A 24,934-nucleotide genomic window follows, 5' to 3' on the forward strand; every position below is an offset into this window, starting at 1 on the left:
TCAGAAGGATGATCTCTGTGAGTCCAAGACCAGCCAGGCCTACATAGTGAATTTCAAGTTAGTTATAGCTAAATAATGGTCTTAACATTTTTTAAGTGAAGAGTATTGAAGAAGACACCTCACATTAACTTCTGGCCTCCACACATATACACACATATATGTCATGTGTCTATGCCTACATAATACACAAGAACACACACCTAAATAAATAAATAAATCTGATTACTGGGAACATTTCTAAAACAAGAGTCTAAAGGATTTGTCACACTTCAAATTTGTTGATATCCTCTATACTATAATTCTTCATATGAATCATCCGTCAAGGCAGATAAAATAACCCTGCTTAATTTCAAGTGCTCTTGGAAGATGAATTCTCCCAAACCTTGACCTTGTGCAAATGAAAGTGAATACTAAAACATTTGTGGTCATTCAAGTCCCTGATATTTTCAGATTCAAAGATTAGCTTATTGTTCATGGGATATATATTACTTCAGTTAAGATTAATCAAGAGTAAAAATATCCCAAGCCAATTTCATTGTGGAGTGGATGCTGACACAGCCTCTCATCCATGCTTGTGTCCTCCTGCTCTGTCTTCTGGGACCCAGATCAGAGGTCATTAGAAAATCCATATGAATTTTTTTTAAATCTGTCTTAAGTATACAGATTTCAAAAAGTTTGACACTGGCATTTCCTTAGCAAGTCATTATTAAGTAAAGTCTTCAGGTGATCATCCTCCATAGACCTATAGAAAGAAAATTAAAAGCAAGATCAATTATGCTTCTGTAAAATCCTACATTTCTTATGACTACAAGAAATGAAATAAAACAAAACAAATTACCTTTTCTGAAGATGATTCCCATTTCTGTTCTGTAAGTCACAGTGGAATAAGTGACCAGAATCAAAGGCAAGAGATCTAAATTCAGATGCCCAAATTCCTTTATTTATTCAATCAGTATGGAGTCTGTGCCAAGCATGAGCTGGATTACATCAGAGAGAAAAACCATGTATCATCTAAAAGAACTATACTCTAAGGGGCAAGGTATGACAGGATGGATACAAATTTCATTTCTAATTCTCAAGAAAAACATAGCTAGAGATGCAATGCGGACACCTCTTGCTGTCTTCTGTCTGAACTAGCTGATATTAGGAGGTCTACAGCTTAAATTTAGACAACCATGCCAGTCACATCCACAAAAATGCCATCACTCAGAGAAGCTGTTGCTGTACGGGAATTTTCAAGGATGTTGACTCCTTCAAGGGATGGGCCTCTGAGAGGGAGTATATGTTCCCAAAGTACTCTTCCTGGTGACCAACGAGTGTCTTCCACTTTCTTGCACCTGTTCGGCTGTTGTATGCATACATATTCCCAGAGACTGAGGGGGGGAAAAAGCACACAAACATATAGAAGGTGAATTATGACAAACTTGCACAAAGTGTTTGGCAAACATATGCTGTGTGGTCCAGAGAGTGGCTGGCTTGTTTTATTTACCATAAGAAAAGGAAGCAAAAGGAGGCATCTTAGGATTTCACATGCATTTAAAAATTTGCACCTTCCTCAAGACCCAGCAATTCCACTCTTAGGCATATATCCAAAGGAGGCAAATTCATACAACAAGGGCATCTGCTCCACTATGCTCATAGCAGCATTATTTGTAATAGCCAGAACTTGGAAGCAACCTAGATGCCCCTCAACTGAACAGTGGATAGAGAAAATGTGGTTCATTTACACAATGGAGTATTACTCAGCAGAAAAAAACAATGGAATCTTGAAATTCTCAGGTAAATGGATAGCACTGGAAGAAACCATCCTGAATGAGGTAACCCAGTCATAAAAAGACAAACATGGTATGTACTCACTCATATATGGATTTTAAACATAGATCAGGAGAGTGCCAGTCTGCACTTCCACTGACAGAGAGTCTGGGAAACAGGAAAGAACCTAAAAGATATACATGGTACGCAAGAGAAATGAGGCAAGATCCTCTAAAAAGATGGGGAACATGGCGAGGGGTGGGGGGGACCTGGGAAATAGACAGGGGGAGAAGTGGAAGAGAGAGTAGGATGTGGAGGAACAGGAAGGTCGACTGGGGGGACTAGGATAGGAGGAAGAGGGAATCATAGGTTAGAAGACAGATCAGGCACCATTGTGACCTCTAGTGATCTAAACGGATGACACCAATTGGCAAGCTAAGCAATAGTGTAGAGACCACCTCGAATGCCTATTCCTGATAGTGAACTTGATGTCTATAACCATCCTGGAGCCTTCATCCAGTGACTGATGGAAGCAGAGGCAAACACCCACAGTTAAATACTGAACAGAACCCAAGGAATCAAGCGACAGAGAGAGAGGAGCAAAGAGCAAATTGGCAAAGAATGGGCTGGCAAAACCAGCAGAGACAGCTGATCCGAACAGGGGAGAGCTCTTGGACCCCAGACCAACAGCTGGGAGGCCAGCATGGGACCGATCCAGACCCCCTGAATGTGAGAGTCAATGAGGAGGCCTGGGCTACCTATGGGATCCTGAGCAGTGAATCAGTGTTTATCCCTCGAATACTAACAGACATCGTGTGTCCATAACACAAAGAGGGTTGCTCTCTATGCCTGGACTCTTAGGGAAGTGCCTGGACCCTACCCTGAATGAAATGATAGACTCTAGATATCCCCTATGCAGAAGGAATTGGCAATAGGGTGGGAGGATGAGGGGGATGGTGGGAGGGTGCGGGAGGAGTGGAGGGAGAGGGAACTGGGATTGACATGAAAAGCTATTCAAAATTTTTTTTAAAAATTGAAAAGAAAAAAATTTGCACCTTCTAGTGAATCCTTTGGTGGGAAGAACAGTACTATATATTGATACTTTCAGCAGTTGCATTAATCTCCACAGATAACTAACTCTCCATAAAGAAGCATATGCAAAAAATGATAGAGTCTGAAGCCTCTGGTTTAGTTGATTGTACTATGCCAATGTCAATTTCTTACTTTGGACAATGTATTGTAATTATCAAAGATATCCCATTTATGATAGTAGGTCCCACAACCTGTGGGTCATGACCCATTTGGGGGTCAAACAATCCTTTCACAGGGTTTACATGTCAGATATCCTGAACATCAGATATTACATTATGATTCGTAGCAGTAGTAAAATTACACTTATAAAATAGGTCAAAAATAATTTATGGTTTGGGAGTCACCATAACATGAAGAACTGTATTAAAGGGTCACAGCATTAGGAAGGATGACAACCACTGCTTTAGGAGAACCTTGGTAACTGTTATGCAGTAATCCTGTACTGGTTTTTGACAATTTTGTGAGCCTATAATTGCTTTTATAGGTTAAAAAATGAATAGTCCAAAGCTGTCGCCAAGTCCTCCCCTCCCCTCTGCCAAGTTCCTTAATTGATCTGAGGATTTATCAATCAGTCTTTATAGTCGTAATAATGAAATACTGGAGAAAGAATTCAGGAGATGAGACTTGAAAGTAGGATATCATAGTTGTTTATTAGATGGCTAGATAAAATATTAACAATAGTAGAAAACAATTCCTGTAGTGCTGGTCAGATGATAGAAGTACTTAGAGAAGCATATGCAGTGTTTTCATGACAGACACACCCAATACGCTGGAGAGGGGTTTATGTATTAGAAATGAGGAAATTGAGGCACACATTTGTTTGCTGGAAATGTTAAATCATCTGTGAGTGACTACAAAGCTCTAGAATTAGCATCCAAAGGTAGGAAGAAAGCTGTGTTGTGATCCATATTTATTTAAATCCAAAAGCAAATAGGACTTTATACCTCACATTCTAGGTCCTACTGAACAATTAGTATCTGAAATGACATATTCAGGCTAATATCAGTGTCCTGTAAAGCTGTCCTAAGTTGAGCCAGCTTCTCAAAAGCCATTCATTGTGTCAGGTAAGGTCTGGGCAATCTATTGAGCCACTGGCAATGGAACCAGGATTTATCCGTAGTGGACGAAGGGATTTAGGAGCCCATTTCCCATGGAGGGAATACTCTTTCAGCCTAGATACATGGAGGAAGGCCTAGGTCCTACCGCGAGTGTTGGGACCAACTTTGATGATCTCCCATGGGAGAACTCACCCTCCCTGAGAAGAGGATGGGCAGAATGGGGATGGGGTGGGAATCAGAGGACAGGGGGGAGAGGGAACTGGGATTGGTATGTAAAATAAGATTGTTTTATAATGAAATAAAAAATAATTAAAAACACATTCATTGAAGGATGACTCTTCTTCTAACATAGGTGTGAACAGCATTCTTCACTGAAAACCCCTTTCTATACACACACACACACACACACACACACACACACACACACACACACTATACCCTTATCCAACAGTTTACACTGGGACTTGAAAATAATAGCTAAGTTGTGCTAACAGTCAGGTTTGAAAGAAGCTGAGTGTCTGTAACGGCATGCACAAAACCTGTGCAGGATCAAGTCAGCCATAATCTCAGTGTGTTCGTGGGGAGGGGGGGTCTATTAGTAACTATGGATGCTGGAGTTGGGACAGTCAGTTTTCTTTAGGGATGTGGCTACCGAGAAGCTGCCCAGGCTCTAGTAGATTGTCGTAGACACACAGAGTCGCTCCTAGGTGAAATCAGTGGGTTTTTGTTTTTGAGATTTTTTTGATTTTTTTTCTAAAAAAGAGCACATAAGGATGGGAAATGAATTGCAAGATGGAGAGGGGAGAAGCTAGAGATGAGAAAGGGAAGGTGAATTTGTTTAAAGTGCATGAAATATTTGAATTTTTCTTAGTTAAAAATAATAATAATCTGGCACATCTTAACTCCAGTATTGAGAGCAGTGGAATGGAGGAGCAGGCAGCTTCCTGAAGCTCACTGGCCACTCACTCTATCTAAATCAGTGAGATCCAGGTTCAGTGGGAGGCCATATCTCAAAATTAAGGGAGAAAATAATTGAAGAAAACACACATACATAAACACATACTGATTGAAATAGCTTTTAGTGCATAACACAGTTTTGTATTGTGAGTATTTAATATAATAAAAGAAAGAGATTATGTTTATAAAGCACCCACAAGTCTGGTACATGGTATTAAAATATTGATCAAATGCATACATGGTTCTAAATTTAGAGGAAACCAAGAAATGGCATGAAAAAAATTTAATTACTTCCAAAAATAATGATAAAGGAGTGGGCTGGGGTTGTAGCTCAGTGATGGGTGACTTATCTAGAACATGCAAGATCCAGCAGTGATGGGCCATTTGCCTAGTGCATGCAAGATCCCAGGTTCAATCCCCAATAGCGGGTACAAGGAGAGGGCCTAGAGTCACACCAGCTACTCCCCTATTTTCATACCAGGAAGTCTGCATCACCTACTTGCAGGCACTTAACAGTCACCCTGCTACTCATGTACCCCTCATCTGACTCTGCCTTCCTGATCCTAAGATCCAGTCTCTGTCCTGAAGGGTCACATCAACTCTTTTCTTCCCTGTCTTTGAAAGGAAAGAAAGCCAAATGATTATGACCCATTCTCCAAGCTCCTGACTCAATACCAATTAAACAGAAATGATGGTGGTATTTCCATCCTAGGAATCTGGAAATCAAATGCAACCTTCATTGTTGTGAAGAATAAAAATAGCAAGTGATATTTGGCATCCAGAAGCACTCTGTATTCGCTCACATACACTTTTAATGAATTACTGGAAATTGAAATTCCTAGGAGCCTATTTAACATACAACAGTTATGATGAGTGGTATGTTTCCAACTAATAAAATATTTTAAAGGGTGGCTGCATTTAGGGAAAACCTGGAAGCCAGCAATAAAACATCATTAATTACATTCCAAGACATTCAGAGCTGGCAGGAGTTGAAATACAGAGCAATATCACAAGGTGTTGTCTGGTGATGTAACTAATGCCTCATGGTGCATGGCATTTAACAAAGTTATTCTTACATTTATGATAGTTGTGTTTAAATTGCACAGTAACCACCACGAGACAGGCAAAGCCTGCATCATATCCACTTTTCAGCTGTGAAAAGGGAGACTCTAGAATGTTAAATGCTTCCTCCAAGACCACATGGAAAAGTGTCAATCACATGGACTTCAAAGCATTGGCCTTCTAATTCCAGATCTGTGGCTGGTCTTAAGCCTCTAACCATTACAAACTGCATGGAAAAGAAAAGCTTGTACAGTGTTTTATAAGATGAAAGTATGGTCTGCTTTACAACTCCAAGAGGATTCATAAAAGATAACAGTTGGAAATGTATGACCCATCAGGCCTATAGATTTGGAGGCTGATAAAGATAGCTAAGATAGCCTTTGAGCCTGACCCTTAAAACAGTTTGAAATGCCACTTGTATTTCCATGCTAAACTGTGAGTACAACCACTTTGAACCCACTACATCAGACAAGCTGCCAGAAAAACACTACTGGAAAGATGTCACTGATTCACATAAAGATAAAGAGCTGCCCAGCCAATAGTTAATCACATTCTTAACACACTAAAGCATAAGCTATAGTAAGATGGCTATTATCCTAAGCTAGTAACCTTTGGGGCTGTTTAGCACCCAGAAATATATAATCAGGAATAAAAATTTTATTTATTTACCTTAAATGGAATTAATTAAATTAGTTACTTATATTTAAAAGATGCATACTTTGTATAGAATAAGGTAAATGTCCAATTCCTTTTGCCTCATGGATTTTTAAATTCCTGGCCTATCTCCAGGTGCTAATAATTTGATGGGACTGAGTAAGGGTGATATCCTCCAAGCATTAAATGTCATTCAAATTGATTTTTTTATCTCAGCCCTAAACTTTCTCCACCATGGTTATTTTGCAAAACATAGTGAATAAGCAATCCATTCATATTGTTGACAACCTAAATCCACAAACTGGATTTAACACAAAAAATACAAATGCATCATACCTGGATCAATAGCTTCTCCATCAAACACAGTCTCGTACACAGTGGCTTCCTTTAAAAAAATATGTTCATATTAATAATAAAGCCAACTTGATGAAATTACTTTGCCATGTGTTCAATACTTTAAGCAAATGACTTGTGATGGTTAGTTCTAATTTTCTGTCAACTTGATACAACTTAGAGTCACCTGGAAAGAGTCTCAATAGAGGGGTATCTAGATCAGGTTGGACCATGGCCACGTCTGAGAGGGGTGTCTTAAGTATGTTTTTTTGATGTGGGAAGGCTCACCCTGAAAGTGAATGGCATCATTTCCTGGTTTGGGGCTCTGGACAGGTAAGAGTAGAGAAAACTGGCATTTGTGGCTCTCTGCTGCTGACTGTGATGTGCCCAACTACTTCAAGCTCCTGCCACAGCAGTGATGGATCAGGGTGTGCAGAAGATCAACTCTTTCTTCTGTTAGTTAGGACATTTTCTTACATCAACAGAACTAAGCTTAGAACACGATTTCTTGTAAATTCTCCTGTCTTCCTAATCTGCAGAAGGTGAGCAGTTTAGAGACTAAAACTTCCTGTCAGTCTTACCTCCTCTCAACAACATCCACCACGACAGTCTGCCTACCCGAACCTCTGTTGACTGGGACACTTCTCTTCCAGGAATCTTGTATGTGGTGCGTTAAATGTCACACTCTGTCCTTCCTTCTAAATCTGTACACCAGCTTCCTGACTTTTCAGAACCTCAGAATCCCACTACATTTGGAAATACTTTAAAGAGCTAGTGAAGTAAAATGAAGTTTCGGGTATCAGCCCGTTATGGTCACCATTCCAAGAGCAAATGAGGTCACAGGCTCAGCAGAAACATGAGTATCTCACCTTTAGTACTCTGACTAAAGAATCTCTGTTGTTTAAGCCACGATCTGTAGTGTTCTGTTATGGAATCACCGGAAAACTAATTCAGAAGATTAGGTGGCATTAGCCTCCTTATGGAAAAGGGGGAGAGTGAAGCATTGAGAGACAGCCAGCCTGTGAAACAAGGCTATGGCCAGCCAGGACTCTGGTAGGAATGTCCAGAGTGAGCAGGAGGCAAAGGAATGAAAGAAAGGTGCCTTTTCTTCTTCTATGCTGCATTATGAAGCCAAGATTCAGTCCTCCCTGGTGTATTTATGGGGATTATTCAGAGATTATGCTTTGGCTAGTTTGAACTGGTTTGCCTTCTCTAGGTGTAGATTTACCATCTGCTACAGACTCTAAGGTTAAGAAACTTGCCTGGTCTGTCACATGTATAATAATTTCAAATATAGTCTTAAATTCTAAGTAGTATAATATAATGCCAGATTTACATTTGTCTAGTCATTTTAGCTACATGCATGTGTATTTTAAGTAAATTTTGCCTTTACCAAGTTCCTAAAGTTTAATCTGAAATCATAGCTTTGTAACACACACTAATTCAGCAAAAATTATTAACTAAAATGATGTTATTTCCTTCCTAGGAAGCTTGAATAGATTTTACTATATGCTTAGAAGAAAGAACTTTTCAACATGCAACAAATATGGACAAAAATTGACTTACTGTTAGTACTTCTAGCTTTTTATTTCTGGTTTCTGTGATAACATTTTCTTCTTTTTGACTTATATCACCTGTTTTAAAAAACACATTAAAGTAGTGAATAAATAAATGGCAAATATGTAGCGGTTGGCATTTTTAAATGACATAATTTGAGTTGGCAAGATGAGAGAGGGCTGAGGTACTTGATAACAAGCATGACAACCTGAGGTGGGAACTCAACTCCCACCAGCTGTCCTGTAACCTCCACAAAATTAAAATTAAAATAAAGGGGTGATCACTTAGACAAATGCAAACACCAACACTGAAGTGATTAATATGGCCCTCCCACAAAGATGACAAGTAAATTTGTGATATGGTCCATATTTTTAGAATAACACTAAGAATGTTTTTAAAAAGTGTATAAAAACCTATTCTTTGTAAAAAAACTATTCATTTATATTCATATAAAATAATTTAATTGGAGTTAACACTGATTGCCAGATAAAAAGCCCAGCACCACTCGGTGGTGGCACAATCTTTAAACCCTGTTTTGAAAACCAAAAAGGGAAAAAGCCCAACAACAAATCTGGCATACTTCTCTTCAAGTTTTTAGTTGTGGTATCTTGGAGATCTCCCCCCAAAATATAGGCTCATTACCATTGCTTGCCTACTAAAATTTGATGCTGACACTCATTGCCAAAGACACCATACACATTGGTCATTGGACATGGCGATTGCTATTGACTAGGAAGCCTCCTCCCTGCTATCTAGCTTCCAAAGTAGCCCCGAGTGTCCTGTAAGCTGCTAGGGGTAAGAAGCTGTCACCAGCACTCCCAGCTGTGACCTTGTGAGCTACAATAGCCACCAGCTTGGCAAGGTACATCCATGAGTGCAATAGCCATACAAACGTTATGAGAGAAACGATTGCTTTCTGAATGAATCCTAGGCTGACTATACAAAAGGGAAAGAATGCCTGGTACTGAAAATCTAGCCAAGAACAAATGGTTGGAAATGTACATGTCCCTGTATAGAATCTACTACAGTTATTCTCCCAAATGGGTCAAACGTCCTCTAAATTCATTTCTGTATACCAATAAATTACTTCAGACTTTGGGCCTCTTCAGTGAATAACAGAAAAACACAACTGGCCAAAGTAGAGAAAATCAGTGCCATTAGAGTGCTATACCACAAATGGAACATCTATTTCACACACTCATCCCAAGGTTCAGGGACCATCATGGAAGGACAGACTGATAGGGGATGTCCTTCTGTATATATGTTTCTCTTATTGGTTGATGAATAAAACACTGTTTGGCCAATAGAGTCAGGCAGGACTAGGAGACAAGGAGAATTCTGAGAATTCTGAAAAAGGCAGGCAGAAAGAGACCACAAAGAGACGCCATGGTAGAAGCAGTAACAGGTCTGGACCCTCCCCTGGTAAGCCAAGACCATATGGAAATGCATAGATTTATAGAAATGGGTTAATAATTAAGACAGAGCTAACCAATAAGGATCCCTAGCCATCAGCCAACAGATCTCTAATTAATACAGCATCCGGGTGCTTATTTGGAGCTGAGAAGGGTGGTGGGAACTGGTAGGACAAGAAACAGACAAGAGATTATAAGAGTTAGAGGACCTGAGCAAAACAGTGTCTTCTGGGCATGACAGGACTCACAGCACCTGTGGTTGCCTGCACCAGACCTGATCAAGAACAAGCCTCTCAGTACACAAGCATAGAGTAAGGAAGGACTCATAAGCCCCCACCTCTAACTGAAAATCCAGTAACATTTCATGGCTTCTGGCAAAGAGGGTACCCATGTGTTTCTGTTGTGGTTGTTGTTTTCTTTTTTAAGAGTGTTGTTTCTAGTGGGTCAGTCATTCTCAAATAACATAAAGTTGTGTCATGAAGTTGTAGATAGGTAGGAGGATCAATCTAGGATATTTTGCATGGAAGAATGAAGATGACTACGGTCAAAATACATTTAAAGAAATTCTCAAAAAGTCAAGACAATACTGTATTAAAATAAATATATGTAATTTTAAAAACACACAATTCAATCATAATCAACAAATCATATCTTACCTATAACATACTTCACTCCTCTGTAAAAACAGAAAATTTGACAAAGCACCAGTTAAATTATGACAATATATGTTGAAAATAATTTCATTCAATAGTTAACATGTGACTGTATCACAACTAGTTTTTTTAAAAAGAAGCAATAATGTAGTTTTCATTAGCTGTTTCCATCTGCTTTACTTCACCATTTAAAAAATAAATCCTATTTGGTTAACCATAATACAGCTACAACTCTATAGTATGTGTTACCTGCGTGGAAGTACAGTGGTATGTGTATGTGTGTATAAGGTTGATCCAAAGCCTTGTACATGCCAGTTAAACACTCAGCCAGTAACTTTCATGCCCATTCTTCCTTTTCCTTTTTATTTTGATATAAATAGTCTAACTCATGCTGATTTGAATCTGAAATTCTCCTGCCTCAGTCTTCCAAGGACCTGGGTTTATAGGGCTGTGCTACTAGACCTGGCTCCATCTCTTATTTTTTTTCTACCCTGAAGAACCGTATGGATAAAAGGCAACAAAAGCAGATGTGTTTTCTATCCATTTCTTTGGTCATGATGAGCTTTAAAACCAATCGTCCCTTCAAACCAATCCATGTGTGCCTCCTTGCTCTCTTTCAAATTCATGGCCTCTGTGTGTTAATTGTATTACGTGTGTGTATGTGTGTGTGTGTGTGTGTGTGTGTGTGTGTGTGTGTGAAAGAGAGAGAGAGAGACAGAGAGAGAGAGAGAGAGAGAGTGTATATTATATACAACCTGCTCAGTATGTAAAATGATAGTTGTATGCATGTGTTTTGAGTGTGTGTGTGTGTGTGTATTATATACAACCATGTCAGTATATAAAATGTTTTCAGAGCTAACCATTTGGTATTAGATAACCAATCAACGTGCTCTTCCTGGGTGAATATTTCTCCTGCTCATGGCTTTCCTTAGTTATCTAGTTCTTTGCATAGGGCTGAGGCCTCCTGAACTTGTATACCATCCCCCATCCACATTAGCATGCCTTTGTTCAGCTCAGGAATCCACACTTTAGTAAGCTGGTGTAATCACTAACTACATCTAAATATTTGACTTAATACCCACAGATAAGTGAAGTCCTCACCACTCATCAAGGAAACAGCTCTCTGCAACACAGAAAGACTATTACAGAAAACCACAACCAATCAAAATGTGGAGTTGTAAGCTCCATTTCCAACTGGTACATCTACAATGCAGCTCCTGCACTTGACATTCATTGTGGAAAGGGGATGAAAATAACCAGGGATTAGGGAGTTTACTGCAAGACTGTGTCTCCTAGGAACATTGCCATTTACCTAAGAAAGTTTCCCAACTAGTCAGGAAGAAAGTGGGTTTGGACTCTCTGATAAAAGAGATCACTGAGTTTTGTATCCCCAGGATTTTGTCTCTCTTATGAACACTTAGGCAAAATCACTGATAGCTATGATTACCAAACTTTAATTAATTTTTATTCTTTATATAAAAAGCTTAGAAAAAAATCACATACTTGGGTTTCAATTTGGAGTCTTCCTTGGTCATTTTCGGGGAGCAGTTTTTAGTGTTTCCATATGTCCAAAGTAGAAAAAACATCCAGAAAACAAATCCAACAAAGAAAACAGCCATCAGAGTGAAGATGAAAGGAACATACCAGTCACTGTTTTTGTATGTGTTGATAGCTGTGTACACAATAGTCAGACCTTCCCTTTGCTGGAAAATTATTTCAAAGCAAACAGAGTGTTAGTCCCTGTTTTCAAAGCACATTTGTTTACACAGTGTAACATCAGTATAGAACCATCATCTTAACAGACAGTGGGATCCAGACTCACACATATTTGTGAGTACCCAGGAACAATGAGAAACAAAAGAGCCACCAAATTAAGAATGTAGAGAATAGAGTTGCACAAAATGGCCACTCCACAATTCACCTCAGTCCTTTGATCTGTAACACTCAGAGGTTGAACTAAATGATGAAGATGGAGGTTTCTGTCCCGCCAGGTCCTGCTACCCTTCATCCCCAAATAAGCACATAGAGACATAAATTATTAAACTATTGGCCGATAGCTAGGGATTCTGACTGGCTAGCTCTGTCTTAATTATTAGCCATTTCTATTAATCTAAGTATTTCCACATGATCTTATCTTACCAGAGAAGGGTTACCCCTTCCTTGGCTACATGGTGTCTCCTCTCTGCCTTCCTCTCCCCAGCCTCCTTCTGGTCCCTCTTATGCTTACTGCTTGGCTATTGGCCAAACAGTGTTTTATTCATCAGCCAATAAGAGAGAAATATATACAGAAGGACATTCCCATCAAGATGATATCTGAGGGCCGGGCGTTGGTGGCGCACACCTTTAATCCCAGCACTCAGGAGGCAGAGGCAGGCGGATCTCTGTGAGTTCGAGGCCAGCCTGGTCTACAAAGTGAGTTCCAGGGCAGCCTCCAAAGCTACAGAGAAACCCTGTCTCAAAAAAAAAAAAAAAAGATGATATCTGAGGACCTTTTAGGCTATACAATCCTGTTCTCTACTCCCTTTTGTGTAGCTTGAGGAAACGGTGCATTCTTGAAAATCAAATACTCAAGGAAAAAGACTTTTTAATTTGTGTTTTAGAGGCCACAAAACAATAAAATATACCCTAAAGTCTATTGAGTAGGAACCTTCATCCTTGAGTGCCTGTTAAGCCATTATATAATTTAGTAGTAGCCATTATATAATTCCCATGTCTGCTTTATAAATGACAAAATATTAAAAGATCTGCTAAATGTTGTAGAGTTGAACTAAAGATGAGATGAAATAGTTGCTATAAGACATACAGTGCAATGCCTGGCACATCATAGATGTCCATTTCTATGATAGCATAGTTTTGGGGGGTTTTTTTCGAGACAGGGCTTCTCTGTATAGCTTTGTAGACCAGTCTGGTCTCAGACTCACAGAGATCTACCTGCCTCTGCCTCCCAAATGCTGAGATTAAAGGTGTGTGCTACCACCACCTGGCAATAGCATAGTCTATTTTATAGAGGTGTTTAATGGTTCTAATTCAATGAATAGTACTCCCTTCTATTGAGCAATACCTTCATATTGTTCAGCCAGCAGTTTGGGGACCTCTATAGGCAGTTTAGTGGTCCTGTACATATGTACATGTGATTTTCACTAATTCCTGTGCACACAGTATTTATTCACAGATGCACAGTTTCGAAGAGAGCCCAGTGTTTGGGTTAGTGCAAAAGTCTAAAGATATATAAAGGACAGTGATGGCCTGGTCACTCTTTTAACATTTCCGGATGATATTTGACTTTGCAGTAAAATATTTACAACGTAGAGGTTCAAATTAAATTCTGCAATTCCTTACTTCAGAACTGGTTGGAGGAGGTGGGGTGTTGATTCTTTGCACATAAATATCTATGACAGCAGTTCCTGTCTTGGGCTTGATGGCTTTGCCAGACTTCAGGTTGTCATCAATTACATGCACCACAAGATGGTATTGCTGCTGCAGGTCAGCTCCAGATTCAAAGTTGAAAGGATTCTTCACAATTAACTTTGGAGTATTTGTACCCCGACTTGGATCTAATTTGAAATGAAGGTTTTTATTTCCTTTAAAAGGAATAATGGGAATGTTAAAATTATTTTACAATTCATCAAATGGTCTCAAGCTACCTTTAAATGATGTTAAAACAAAGAATGGGTACATAGATTAAAATTTGTGTTATACTGTAAATGTACATATCTATAAATAGCTTATAATAAAGTTGAAACAGAATAATCAGTGCATATAGGGAAAAGTTGTTTTAAACTAGGTATGTTGGGGTAAGTCTGTAATCCCAGCATTAGGCAAAGAGAGGCAGGAGGATCATGAGTTCAAGATCAAGGGGCTTGGTCCTGCCTCAACTGGGTATGCCACACTTTGTTGACTCCCCAAGGAAAGATTTACCCCCTCTGAGGAGTGGATGGGGGTGGGAAGAGGGAAGGTGGGGGTGGGAAAATGGGAGGGAGGAAGAACTGGGTTGGTATGCAAAATGAAAAAAATTAAGAAAATAAACTTATTCATTGTGTTCCAATAAATTATTAGTTACACGAAGCAACGCCATTATTACAAATATGATCAAATAAATGGCACAGCTAATGCCTAAAAAGGAGTTCAAAGTCATCCTTGGCTACATAGATAGTTCAAGGTTAACCTGGTCTATGAAAGATCCTGTTCTCCACCACCACCCCCAAAAAAGAAAAATAGAAAAGAAAAAATGTTTTAAAGGTTAAGATCATGATTCTAACCCCACATGTGGCTGGCAAATCTCATGTTACTTTCTGGTTATTCTGCCTATTTTTTTCCTCTTCCTTTATTTGATTGTCATACTCAACTAAGTCTATACCATTGGTTCTCAACTTGTGGGTCATGATCCTTTTGGGGTCAAATGATATTTTCACAGGTGTCATCTAAAACCATTGGAAAACACAGATATTTCCATTATGATTCATAACAGTAGCAAAATTACAGTCATGAAGTAACAATGAAAATAATTTTATGGTTCAGGCCACCACAACATGAGGAACTGTATTAAAGTATTATACCATCAAGCAGGTTGAGAAACACTGGTCTAGACTAATATCTAATGAACCAGTCAGATAACAGTACCAATTACATCCTCAAGAAGTTATATCCTCTCCAGGGCCTAGAAGACACTATTATAAACAAGATGAACCTAGCAATGGGTATAAATATCACACTAGTCTTCATAATTAAATAGCATATCCATATTCCCATCCTTTCAGATGAGTAGCAGCAGGTCTAAGACACATGAAAAAGTCTTATTGTTACAGTGAAGATGAATGTCAAGACAGAGTTCTCCCATCTAGGCTTTCTCTTAGTTTATTATTTTATGCATTGACAGTACCAAACTAAACGAATAGAGTGCCATGAATGTGTTCCACATCTGTTTTACATGGTATGTATAATAATTTCTAAGAATAGTGCCTAATACTTGGCTGGTCTCAAATAAAGGAAGATCTCCTGTAGATGACAAGTTGGTGACTATAATGTTTATATGAATCTCCATAGATCCAGCAATAATAGAGTGAAAACCATCTAGCCTTGTGAACTTGTAACAGTATCATCATATGGAAAGATGTGTACTGTTTTCAGGGAGCTCCGTAGATAACAAACTTAATTCCTTATACTAAAGCCTATAGCATTTTCGCAAATCCAGAACTCACAGAGTAATTGATTCTCATCTGTAGACAGGAAGGAATGCCTTAAGGAAATATGATACCAAAGGTATGAAATAGTGTAACATTTATAAACAGTCACTTCTAGTGTTACATGTCATGTCTGACATTGTATAGCTAGTGTCAAGTTGACATATGTTTGTGATTAAAAGAAATAATTAAAATATCCACCAGAAGCTATTTCAAAGCGCATTTCAAAATCGTGTGAATCTCTGTCGTGACAGTTTAATTTGAGGCCATTGACATTTGTCCCAGCAACAACATCATCAGAGATGGCTGCCTTATATAGATAGGGTATGCAGACGGGTGCTTCATCATTCTCGTCTTCAATGTCAACAATGACCTGTCAGTGATGAAGAGAAAAAAATCACATCCACATCATGAGACTATTTATAAATAAAATCAGAAGTGAGCATCTGGATAGGGGCAAATCATCCAGAGTTATTAAGTTGAAAAGTCTAAGTTTCTCTGAGTTTGCAGACATGTTCTTGTAGATATGGATCCTGGCTATCAATCACTAGTCAATGGTGTTATTCTTGGGTCAGTTGTGACAGTCTATGTCCTCTTTAGGAAAACTTTTGGGTTCATCAGATAAACCTCTATGGAAAACAGAGTTATGCAAATCATTACAAAGGCAATGCTAAAGAATGCTGTCTCTGAAGCTGAAGTTCCCTGACTCTGAACTGTCTATATTCGGGAGGCAACATACCCAGAAGACACATCTCTAACTTAATTAAGGATCACTTCTGTACTGTTTTCTCAAGCACAATGTATATCTGCCTTAATTAGGACTATTATCAACCTTCTCTTAATTAAATTACTGTAAACCAGGAAGCTGTGATTTACATGGGAAAAGATCAAAATATCAAGGATTTGAAAATGTCAGTAATCAAATGCCAGTCAGCCTGGAAAGGCTATCTACCCACCTCTCCAATGACTAATAGTTTCCCCAATAACATTAGCAGGAGAATCCCTGGTGTGTCTACATCTGCAAGAATTATCTTTTCAAAACTGTTTGATAGAACGTTTTAGTAACGTAGTTAAGTTCTTGGAGGAAATCCCACATTTCTTGATGTTACTTCTCTGTAGGTTGAACACAGCTAAATGTTGTATTGAATATGTGAGATTTTTAAAGGTTACTTTAAATTATTGTGTGTGTGTGTGTGTGTGTGTGTGTGTGTGTGTGTGTGTGTGTGTACTACAGCACTATATGTGTGTGATGTCAGAGGTAAACTTTCAGGATTTGGTTCCCTCCTTCCACCATGTGGGTCCAGGAATCAAACCAAATTGTCATACTTGGTGGTAAGTGGCTTTGCCTGCTGAGCCACCCTACTGGCTTGAGATTTTTTTATTTAATCTTAATTTAATTATCTTTAGTTTTTGAGAATTTTATACATGTTTACTGTGTTTACAATTCCTACCTCTCCCTTTACCCTTCTAAGTCTACCCATGCCCCACTCCATTTCAAGTTCATGACCTCTTTTATAATTATTATTGCTACATACATATGTACATATGTAAGTATATGTGCATTATACAACCTATTGAGCCCCTTTAGTGTTTTTCTTACATAAATGTGTTTAGGGTTGACCACTTGGTCAGGAGAAAAGTGAATTTTTTCTGCTCTCAGCAGATAGTGACTGCCTGTAACTCTTCATCTAAGGTTTTCTTTAGGTATCCATATTGTTGAGATTTCATAGGTACAACTTCCATGCTATGTCCATGAGACAACATCTTGCAGCAGACATCCTGGTCTTCTGGCTCTTAGAATACTTTCACTCCCTCTTCTATAATGCTCCCTGAGCTTTAGGTGAAAGGGTTGTGCTGTACCCCATAGTCACTAATTATCTGGATTTTGGCTAGTTGTAGATCTCTGTGGTAGCCTTTACCTGCTGCAAAAATACTCCTCCTCAAGGAAAGGTGAGAGCCATACCTATCTATGGATGTAAGAATAAGTATTTAGAAAGCAGTTAGAAATTATATTGGATTGAGAAGACAGTAGGTCCTCCTCTAGGGTCTATTACCTCTCCAACTATGGCACTTAAGTAAACAGATTTTTAACCTTAAGTAAACAGATTAGAGTGATGTCTGTGATGTAATGGAAATGGACTTTGACTTGAACTAGAAATCTTCACTAAAACCCTAAGCTTGGAACTCATTAGGTCTTTCATTTGGTACAAGTTACATTGCTTTCCCTTCCCTTCCTATGGCCATTAGGAGGGTAGATTTATCCATTTGCTGACTATTGCTAGGACAGAATGCTTACTATGTGTCAATCATCTGGCTACACACTGACACTAGGTCGTGAACCAAACCAAGTCTCTGAATCACTGCAGCTCCTATTCTACAGGAGAACCAAACAATAAGCTATATATGGATTAATAATATATATGAAAATTCCATATATCAATTGATGCTATGCAGCTGAAAAACCAGAAGGAGCTAACAGGAACCACCTTAAGAGTTTTCCAAGACAGCCTTTCTCTTTTGACACACTCTTCTTGTCCCTACTGCTCCTCTCTCTGTATTTGAATAATGTCCTTATGCAAGCACATATTTTCAAAAATGTGTGGTGTTTGATGTGATTCTGGCTGGCATAAACAATCTTGCCATAGGTTGGATATAGAATGTCCCCAAGACTGTGTTTGAAAAATCGGTCCCCAGCAGCAGATGGCACTGTTTTTATAAAGTTATGCAGCACCTTCAGGAGGCAAAGCATCACTAGAGGAAGTGTGTCATTGGATGCAGACCTTGGAGACTTAGGGTCCATTCTCATTCCCCGTTGTCTCTCTGCTTCCTGATTGCACCGGCAATGCAACCAACTGCCTCATTCTCCTGTTGCCATGCCTTCCCTGCTTTGCTGGACTGTATCCCCTGTGAAATAAGAACACACACACGCACACACACACACACACACACACACACACACACACGCTAAAGTTGCTTCTTTTGTCTAGGCGCAGCCATGGAACAGTAACTGGTACTGATTCTCTGCTACCAGCCTTCTGTTTCTCACTTCTCTCATACAGCACCTACGCCCACTCTCTGTTCTGCTGTCTCAGAGTTAATTTGTCCTTCCCTCTTGGGTCATTTACCCACTAGTATTCATCTACATCATTAGACTGATAATGTTAGTCCTGGAGGATAAAAATTAGCTTTGATGTATTGGAGAAACGTAAGGAAAATTGAGTGGTTGGGTTGAGTAAGAACAGAAGTTAAACACAGCCAGGCCCAGATCATTCAAACACTTTGAGAATGATGCTGGAGCTTAGTCTACTGTGATGTGAAAGGGATGAAGAGGTCATAGGACAGGCAGTGGACTTTTTTCAGGAGTGACTCTGCCAGACTTCAAGGCCACCAGGAGAGACATGGTTCTGGAAAGCAGCCTGCTTTATCAGATCAAGTTCAGGCAGTGGGGGTACAGCCAGGATGTTAGCAGTGGATGGGTGAGAAGTAGAAAAGACAGATTGCCTGAAGGACTAAAGAGTGGATTTGGGGCACATGACAGGGAATAAATTCTCAAACTTTATCCTGTCTCTTTTAGTGGAGTAACCTGAAATAGGTTCTATAGCATCTAAGCCTTGTAAATAAAATGCTTCTTTGTGTTTAAAAAAAAAAGGTGTGCTCAAAACTACCTTGTGGTGTGGGACAATGAATTATATAATTATAGCTTATCATACACAACACTTGACTTTTATTTGGTTCTTAGTAAAAATTATATGAAGGTTGTGGGGGTAAAAATTATATGAAGGTTGTGGTGGTGATGATGACGAGAATAGACCTCTCAATTCTGGAGATTGAAGACCTATCTCCTTTTTCATACCAGGATGTCGAATTCATTGGCATGATCATTTTGGCACTTGATATATTGAGCTCCCCAAAGGCAAATGTGACAATGTCTTACACTTTTGTAACCCAATGTTCTGTACATAAACATTTAAAAATGTTAATTAAGATGAAGAAAGAATGAGCAAGTTATTTATCGTCTAGCAAAACATAAATACTTTTTATAAGAAGAGAGTTACTTGAAGTTTCTCAGGTGTTATATTAAATATACTTCTTGTTTCATCTGTAAAACATGAATGATAATTGCAAGTTATACTGTCCTATACTATGTGAAGAATTTGTAAGTGTCAATAAGGAAACTGGCCAAGTACCTCATGTTAAAAAATCACTGTCATGATATCCTAAGACTGCGAACCCTCATAATTCCAGCCTCAAGGCTGCATCCTCAGCCATCGGAAAGTCATTCTAATTGCTGGTGTGAATAGGTCTCATGTTTTCCTCCATGCTCACTCAAAAAAAAATACCCAAAATTTGCTGTGCAATAAAAAAAAAACTTTAGTTTCATTAATAACATGTGCCACATAATAAATACAACACCATGTATTCTTGATATTTTTCAATGGTCTCTCAACCTTTCTAAAATAATTTAGAGACACATACATTCCTTTACGTCAGTGCTAAAAGAAGGCACATGGTATTGCAAACATTGCATTGAGGTAGAAGGCAGCCTGGATGTAGTGATAGGTCTGTGGGTCTTCTATCAACCCTGGATTCATTTCCTAAACTCTGTGCTTCAGGTTCCTCATCTATATGGTGAAAGTGAGTAGAATACTGTCTACTTCACATGTTAAAGCAGATATCCACCTCCTCAATTCTCTGTTGTCCAAAAAGATTCATGCTATACTTTTGAGAACACATTCATATCAGAGAGAAAAGTTAGCCAGTCCTCCTTTCCCATACAGACTTCTAAATCTAAGTTCATGCAAAAGTTATAGGACACTTGAGAAGTAGGAGAAATTCACAAGCTTCTCCATTGCCTACCACTCATATGACCTGAAATCCCAATGTGACAAATTAGAATTTAATATATTGCTCAGTCATATAGACATAAAGCAGCATGTTTCTACTTACTGTGGCCACTGCAGTCCTTGGGTGAGCTCTGTCACAATCCACAGCTTGCACTGTGAGGTTATATTGCCTCACAGACTCATAGTCCAGCTGACTAGTGAGTTCAATCACTCCAGAAAAAGGGTGAATCCAGAACCTTTGTACAGCCTGGACGTCTCCGTTGATGATCTTGTATGTCAGACAATTTGGTGGGTGATCCTCATCAACGGCAGCCACTTGTCCGACTTTGTAGAAGGCTGCCAATGTTTTACGACAACGCTTATTTTTCTCATGCGCATACATTACTATAAAGGTTTACCCTGCATGGAATTTTTCAAATGACAACCTAGATTTTCCCAAGTGATAACCTAAACCTTTTGAGTAATAATGACTGTTTGAAGATTAACACTCCACATGATGGCACATAGATTTACAGAGAATCTTCAGCCACTTTAGACCACTGGTTTCACTCAAACAAAACAATTTAAGATAACATCGTAATACAAATAATTAGTTTCATCTTAGCATTATGCTTTCATTAGTGGAAGACAATGTTCAGAAGCCAGACTCTGAAACAAGAATGTCTAGTTTACAAATCTCAGCCTCTAACTTATAAATATAATATTGGACAATTGTGTAGGTCCCCTTGGCTTTTTTTTTCTTTCTTTGCAAATTAAGTGTAATAACAGTATGTACCAGTCAGAGTTGTGAAGATCGGGTGAATTAAAATACATGAAGCACTTGCAGTAATAGTCGATGCCAAATAAGAAGTATTTATTATGTACATAGTTGCCTCATTGAATCTTCCCAACAGCCTTAGGGCAGCAGTACTACTGTCTCCATTCTACAGACAAGGACTTGAATCCTGTGATGTTAACTCTCTCAAGGCCACAGAACTAGTCAAGTAGAGTCAGGCTCAAGTCTGTGTCTACTAATTCTACAGCCTGATTTAAAGTAGCTTCACAATTTTTCCAGTTAATAGTATTCACACATGATCTTTCAAAAGAACGATAGCTGCAGTACACTTGTTAAACTCATAAGCCAAAAGTCTTCGCCCCTCATGTGTTCACATTACTAGCCATGCGGGCAACACTCGCACTCTGGCCTGTGACTTGCTTTGATCAATGAGATATTAGTGAACCTGGCAACAGTATAAGAAGCATCTGAGAGATTATATTGCCTTTCTCTTGCCACACACCACCCTGCCCACTCTTCTGACTGTTAGAATGCTCTATGAAAGTGACTCTAGTTGTGACTATACCTCTTTCTGCACTCTGAGAACATACTTGGTTTGGCCTCAGGTTGCAAGGACAAAAGAAAAACAAAGTACCCCAGTCATCCCAATAAAACCAGGACAAAGCACTGAAAAACAGCTGACTCTTACAAGTTCGCGCAAGACCCAAAAGATAGTCCAATTCTCTGATGTATGAGCTGGAAAAAATGTGTTACTCTAACTTTTATGGGGTTCATTACATAGCATACTTATGCCAATAAATTACAGTTATGATAGGTCTCTCTTCAATCATTTTATATTTAAATCAAAAGCTGTGGTACATGATTATCCAGCTTACCAACAGGTATATGGATGTTTCCACTGAGTAATGATGAAGAAGAAAACATTTCATGTGCCGTCCCATCACTGCCAACCTCAAAGGATATTTCTTTATCTGGCATGCTCTTTTAATCATGATTCATCTCTTGTAATGAATTATTAAGTAGACTATGAACACAGTTTATGATATCAACAGTAGAAGAAGCACATTCATGGAAAAGATTTCTTATATGGCAGTTCCAGAAGGGAAAGCTTCTATTGAAACTGCTTGAGTGAGAGCATCATTATTAATAAAAAGGTATTGTAATGGATACGTGGCCATGGAGAAGAGACAACCAGTAAAAGTGGTCTCTGTCTTACAGACATGGAAAATGATGGCATCGTTTCCGCATTTAACACCTGGCTAAGTACAGTGGGATGTATATTATTCTGAAGGTGTAAAATTAACCTTTCAATAAAGTCTAAATGTTATCTTGAGCATCTTTAACTGAATTTTAAATAGAGTAATTATGGAGCTCTGAATACTGCCAAACCTCATCAAAATGTACTGGAAACGAAATGCATTTTCCCTAGTGACCTGTAACCCAGCTGATTCAATTTCCATGTTTCTTCTAAGTCACTACTGATAAAGGAATTCTTTGCCCACATTTGCTTCCCGTTCATCACATATCGTCAATGTTATTTTTTGGCTTTTCAAGACAGTGTTTCTCTGTGTAAAAGTCCTGACTTTTCTGGAACTTTCTCTGTATACCAGGTTGGGCTCAAACACATTTATCCACCTGTTTTAGCCTCACAAATACTGGGATTAAAGGTGTGTGCCACCACCATCTGGGATCAATATTTTTTACTTCAAATATTATAGATCTCCATATTTCATGTTATCTGCTAGACATATTTAAGTCCTCTGTGCTAACCAACTCAGCATGAAAAAAATCTATTAATGCGGAGTTTTGTTTTGTTTTGAGCTGGCCTGAAACTTGCTGTGGAAACCAGACTGGCCACAAACTCACTGAAGTCTCCCTGCTTCTGCCTTCTAAGTGCTGGGACTACAGGCAAGTGCCACTATGCCCAACTCCTTAATGTTGTAGTTCAATATCCTCAAAGTCTATAGACCTAACATTTGATGTTCTGAGGGGAGTTTGTGATCAGAGTATTTTGACATTTTCAATTTCCTCCTCAGGATAGTCTGAACTGCAAAAGTTTTGTCTCTTCTGTAAATATCACAATATGTACATATGCATGTATGTAGCAATTAATAAAAAACATGCCATGCATTTTAAAGAGACAAAGGGAAATATAGATAAGAGTTTGGGGAAAAGAAAGAGAAGAGAGAAATTGTGTAATTATATTATAAAATAAAAGAAAGAAAATAATTCAAGATGATTATGAAACAAAACAAGCAAACAAACAAAAATTCCAATGCTCCAATTCCATTCAGCCGGCATGCTTTAATATGGAAGACCAGGGGTATTTTTTGTTTGCTTGGTTTTTGAAAACAGAAAAAGAGGAAGGAAGGACTCACTAGTGAGACATGAGCAGTGTAGTTATCGTTGACAGTGGGAAAAGAATCCAGCTACTAGACTGGAAAGATGGCTCAGCAGTTGAGAGCATACAGTGCTCTTGTAGAAAGCCCAAATTCAGTTGCCAAAACCCATGATTGATAGCTCACAGCAGCCTGTAACTCCAGCTCTGGGATAATCTGATACCTCTGGCTTCTGGGATCACCTACACTCATGTGCACATACTCCTACACTAACACATGATAATGATTTCTGATACATGACTAACATGTGTACTATGGTCAACACGCATGGAGTGTCAGCCATACACACAAGGCTCATCTCAACTCTATGATATAGTTATTATCCTTACTTAACATATGAGAACTCAAAAGTACAGGACTTAGACTACAGTTCATTTGCACAAAGCTCTGGAAGCCCAGGGTTTGAATCCCTAGCAACACACACACACACACACACACACACACACACACACACACACACAGGAGGAGGAGGAGGAGTCGTGGAGTTTTCTGTAGAGCATTACTGCAGTAAGCTGAAGAAAAGAAGGCAGACTGCTCAGAGACATCAAAGCCATGAGATGAGAACTGGGGCTTTGAAGCTACTGCTTAGTGTATCCGGCAACTACAGAGTTCAGAGGTACCGGTGCACAGAACGTCTGCATGGACCCCCAGAAGCAGGGCCACCAGAAACAACCCCTTCCAGGAACCAGATCCTGCACTTTTCTCTAAACTTCTTCAAACACAAAGTGGTGAATGACTTTCCAAAAGTCAAGAAAACTCTTTTCCCGAGCCAACTATTTTTAGATATTCCAGAACTTTTCTGCGGCCTGGTCCAATAGACAACATTTTAAAGAAGCTAGTGATTTTCTGTTCAAGTGCATAAACTGAATCGAAGGGTGCAGTTTCAAAAGAATACTGGCCTGGCTCGTTTACTGAAGTACTTTGGATAAATGAAAACTTTACCCCAAGGTACCCCTTCTGTTATATAAACACTGGTATCTCTATGCCAAAACAGCAAGAATGAATAGTTTATTTTGGATGTTTACATTTTGGGAAGTAAACAATTTTATTAAGAAATTAACAAAATTTTGCCCCTTCCCAATTTGGATATTAGTGAAAGATGCCCCATGAAGTGCTAGTACTAAGAAGAAGGACCAAATGACTGATCTTGAAAACATTTTAAAAATGCTGAGGAGGAACAAATAGTAAAATACTGCCCATATGAAC

At 38.8% G+C, this 24,934-nt stretch overlaps 1 protein-coding gene across 3 annotated transcripts in view; it reads right to left on the reverse strand.

Moving 5' to 3' along the window:
- Nucleotides 1–918: 918 nt before the first annotated feature.
- Nucleotides 919–24,934, reverse strand: part of LOC101825750 (cadherin-related family member 3) — a 98,471-nt gene continuing 74,455 nt past the window's right edge. For 2 of the 3 annotated variants that reach the window (XM_040747612.1, XM_040747611.1), the window contains 8 exons: nt 20,658–20,890; nt 15,912–16,083; nt 13,870–14,111; nt 12,034–12,233; nt 10,534–10,553; nt 8,475–8,542; nt 6,912–6,960; nt 919–1,373 (listed from right to left, as the gene is read on the reverse strand). In XM_040747612.1, the coding sequence (XP_040603546.1) occupies nt 1,207–1,373; nt 6,912–6,960; nt 8,475–8,542; nt 10,534–10,553; nt 12,034–12,233; nt 13,870–14,111; nt 15,912–16,083; nt 20,658–20,890 (1,151 nt within the window). In that variant the 3' untranslated portion in view covers nt 919–1,206. The remainder of the gene's footprint in view (nt 1,374–6,911; nt 6,961–8,474; nt 8,543–10,533; nt 10,554–12,033; nt 12,234–13,869; nt 14,112–15,911; nt 16,084–20,657; nt 20,891–24,934) is intronic. The other variant, XM_040747613.1, reaches the window with a different exon arrangement.

The sequence above is a fragment of the Mesocricetus auratus genome, unplaced genomic scaffold (genome assembly GCF_017639785.1).
Source record: "Mesocricetus auratus isolate SY011 unplaced genomic scaffold, BCM_Maur_2.0 Super-Scaffold_100006, whole genome shotgun sequence".
NCBI classification, from domain to species: domain Eukaryota; kingdom Metazoa; phylum Chordata; class Mammalia; order Rodentia; family Cricetidae; genus Mesocricetus; species Mesocricetus auratus.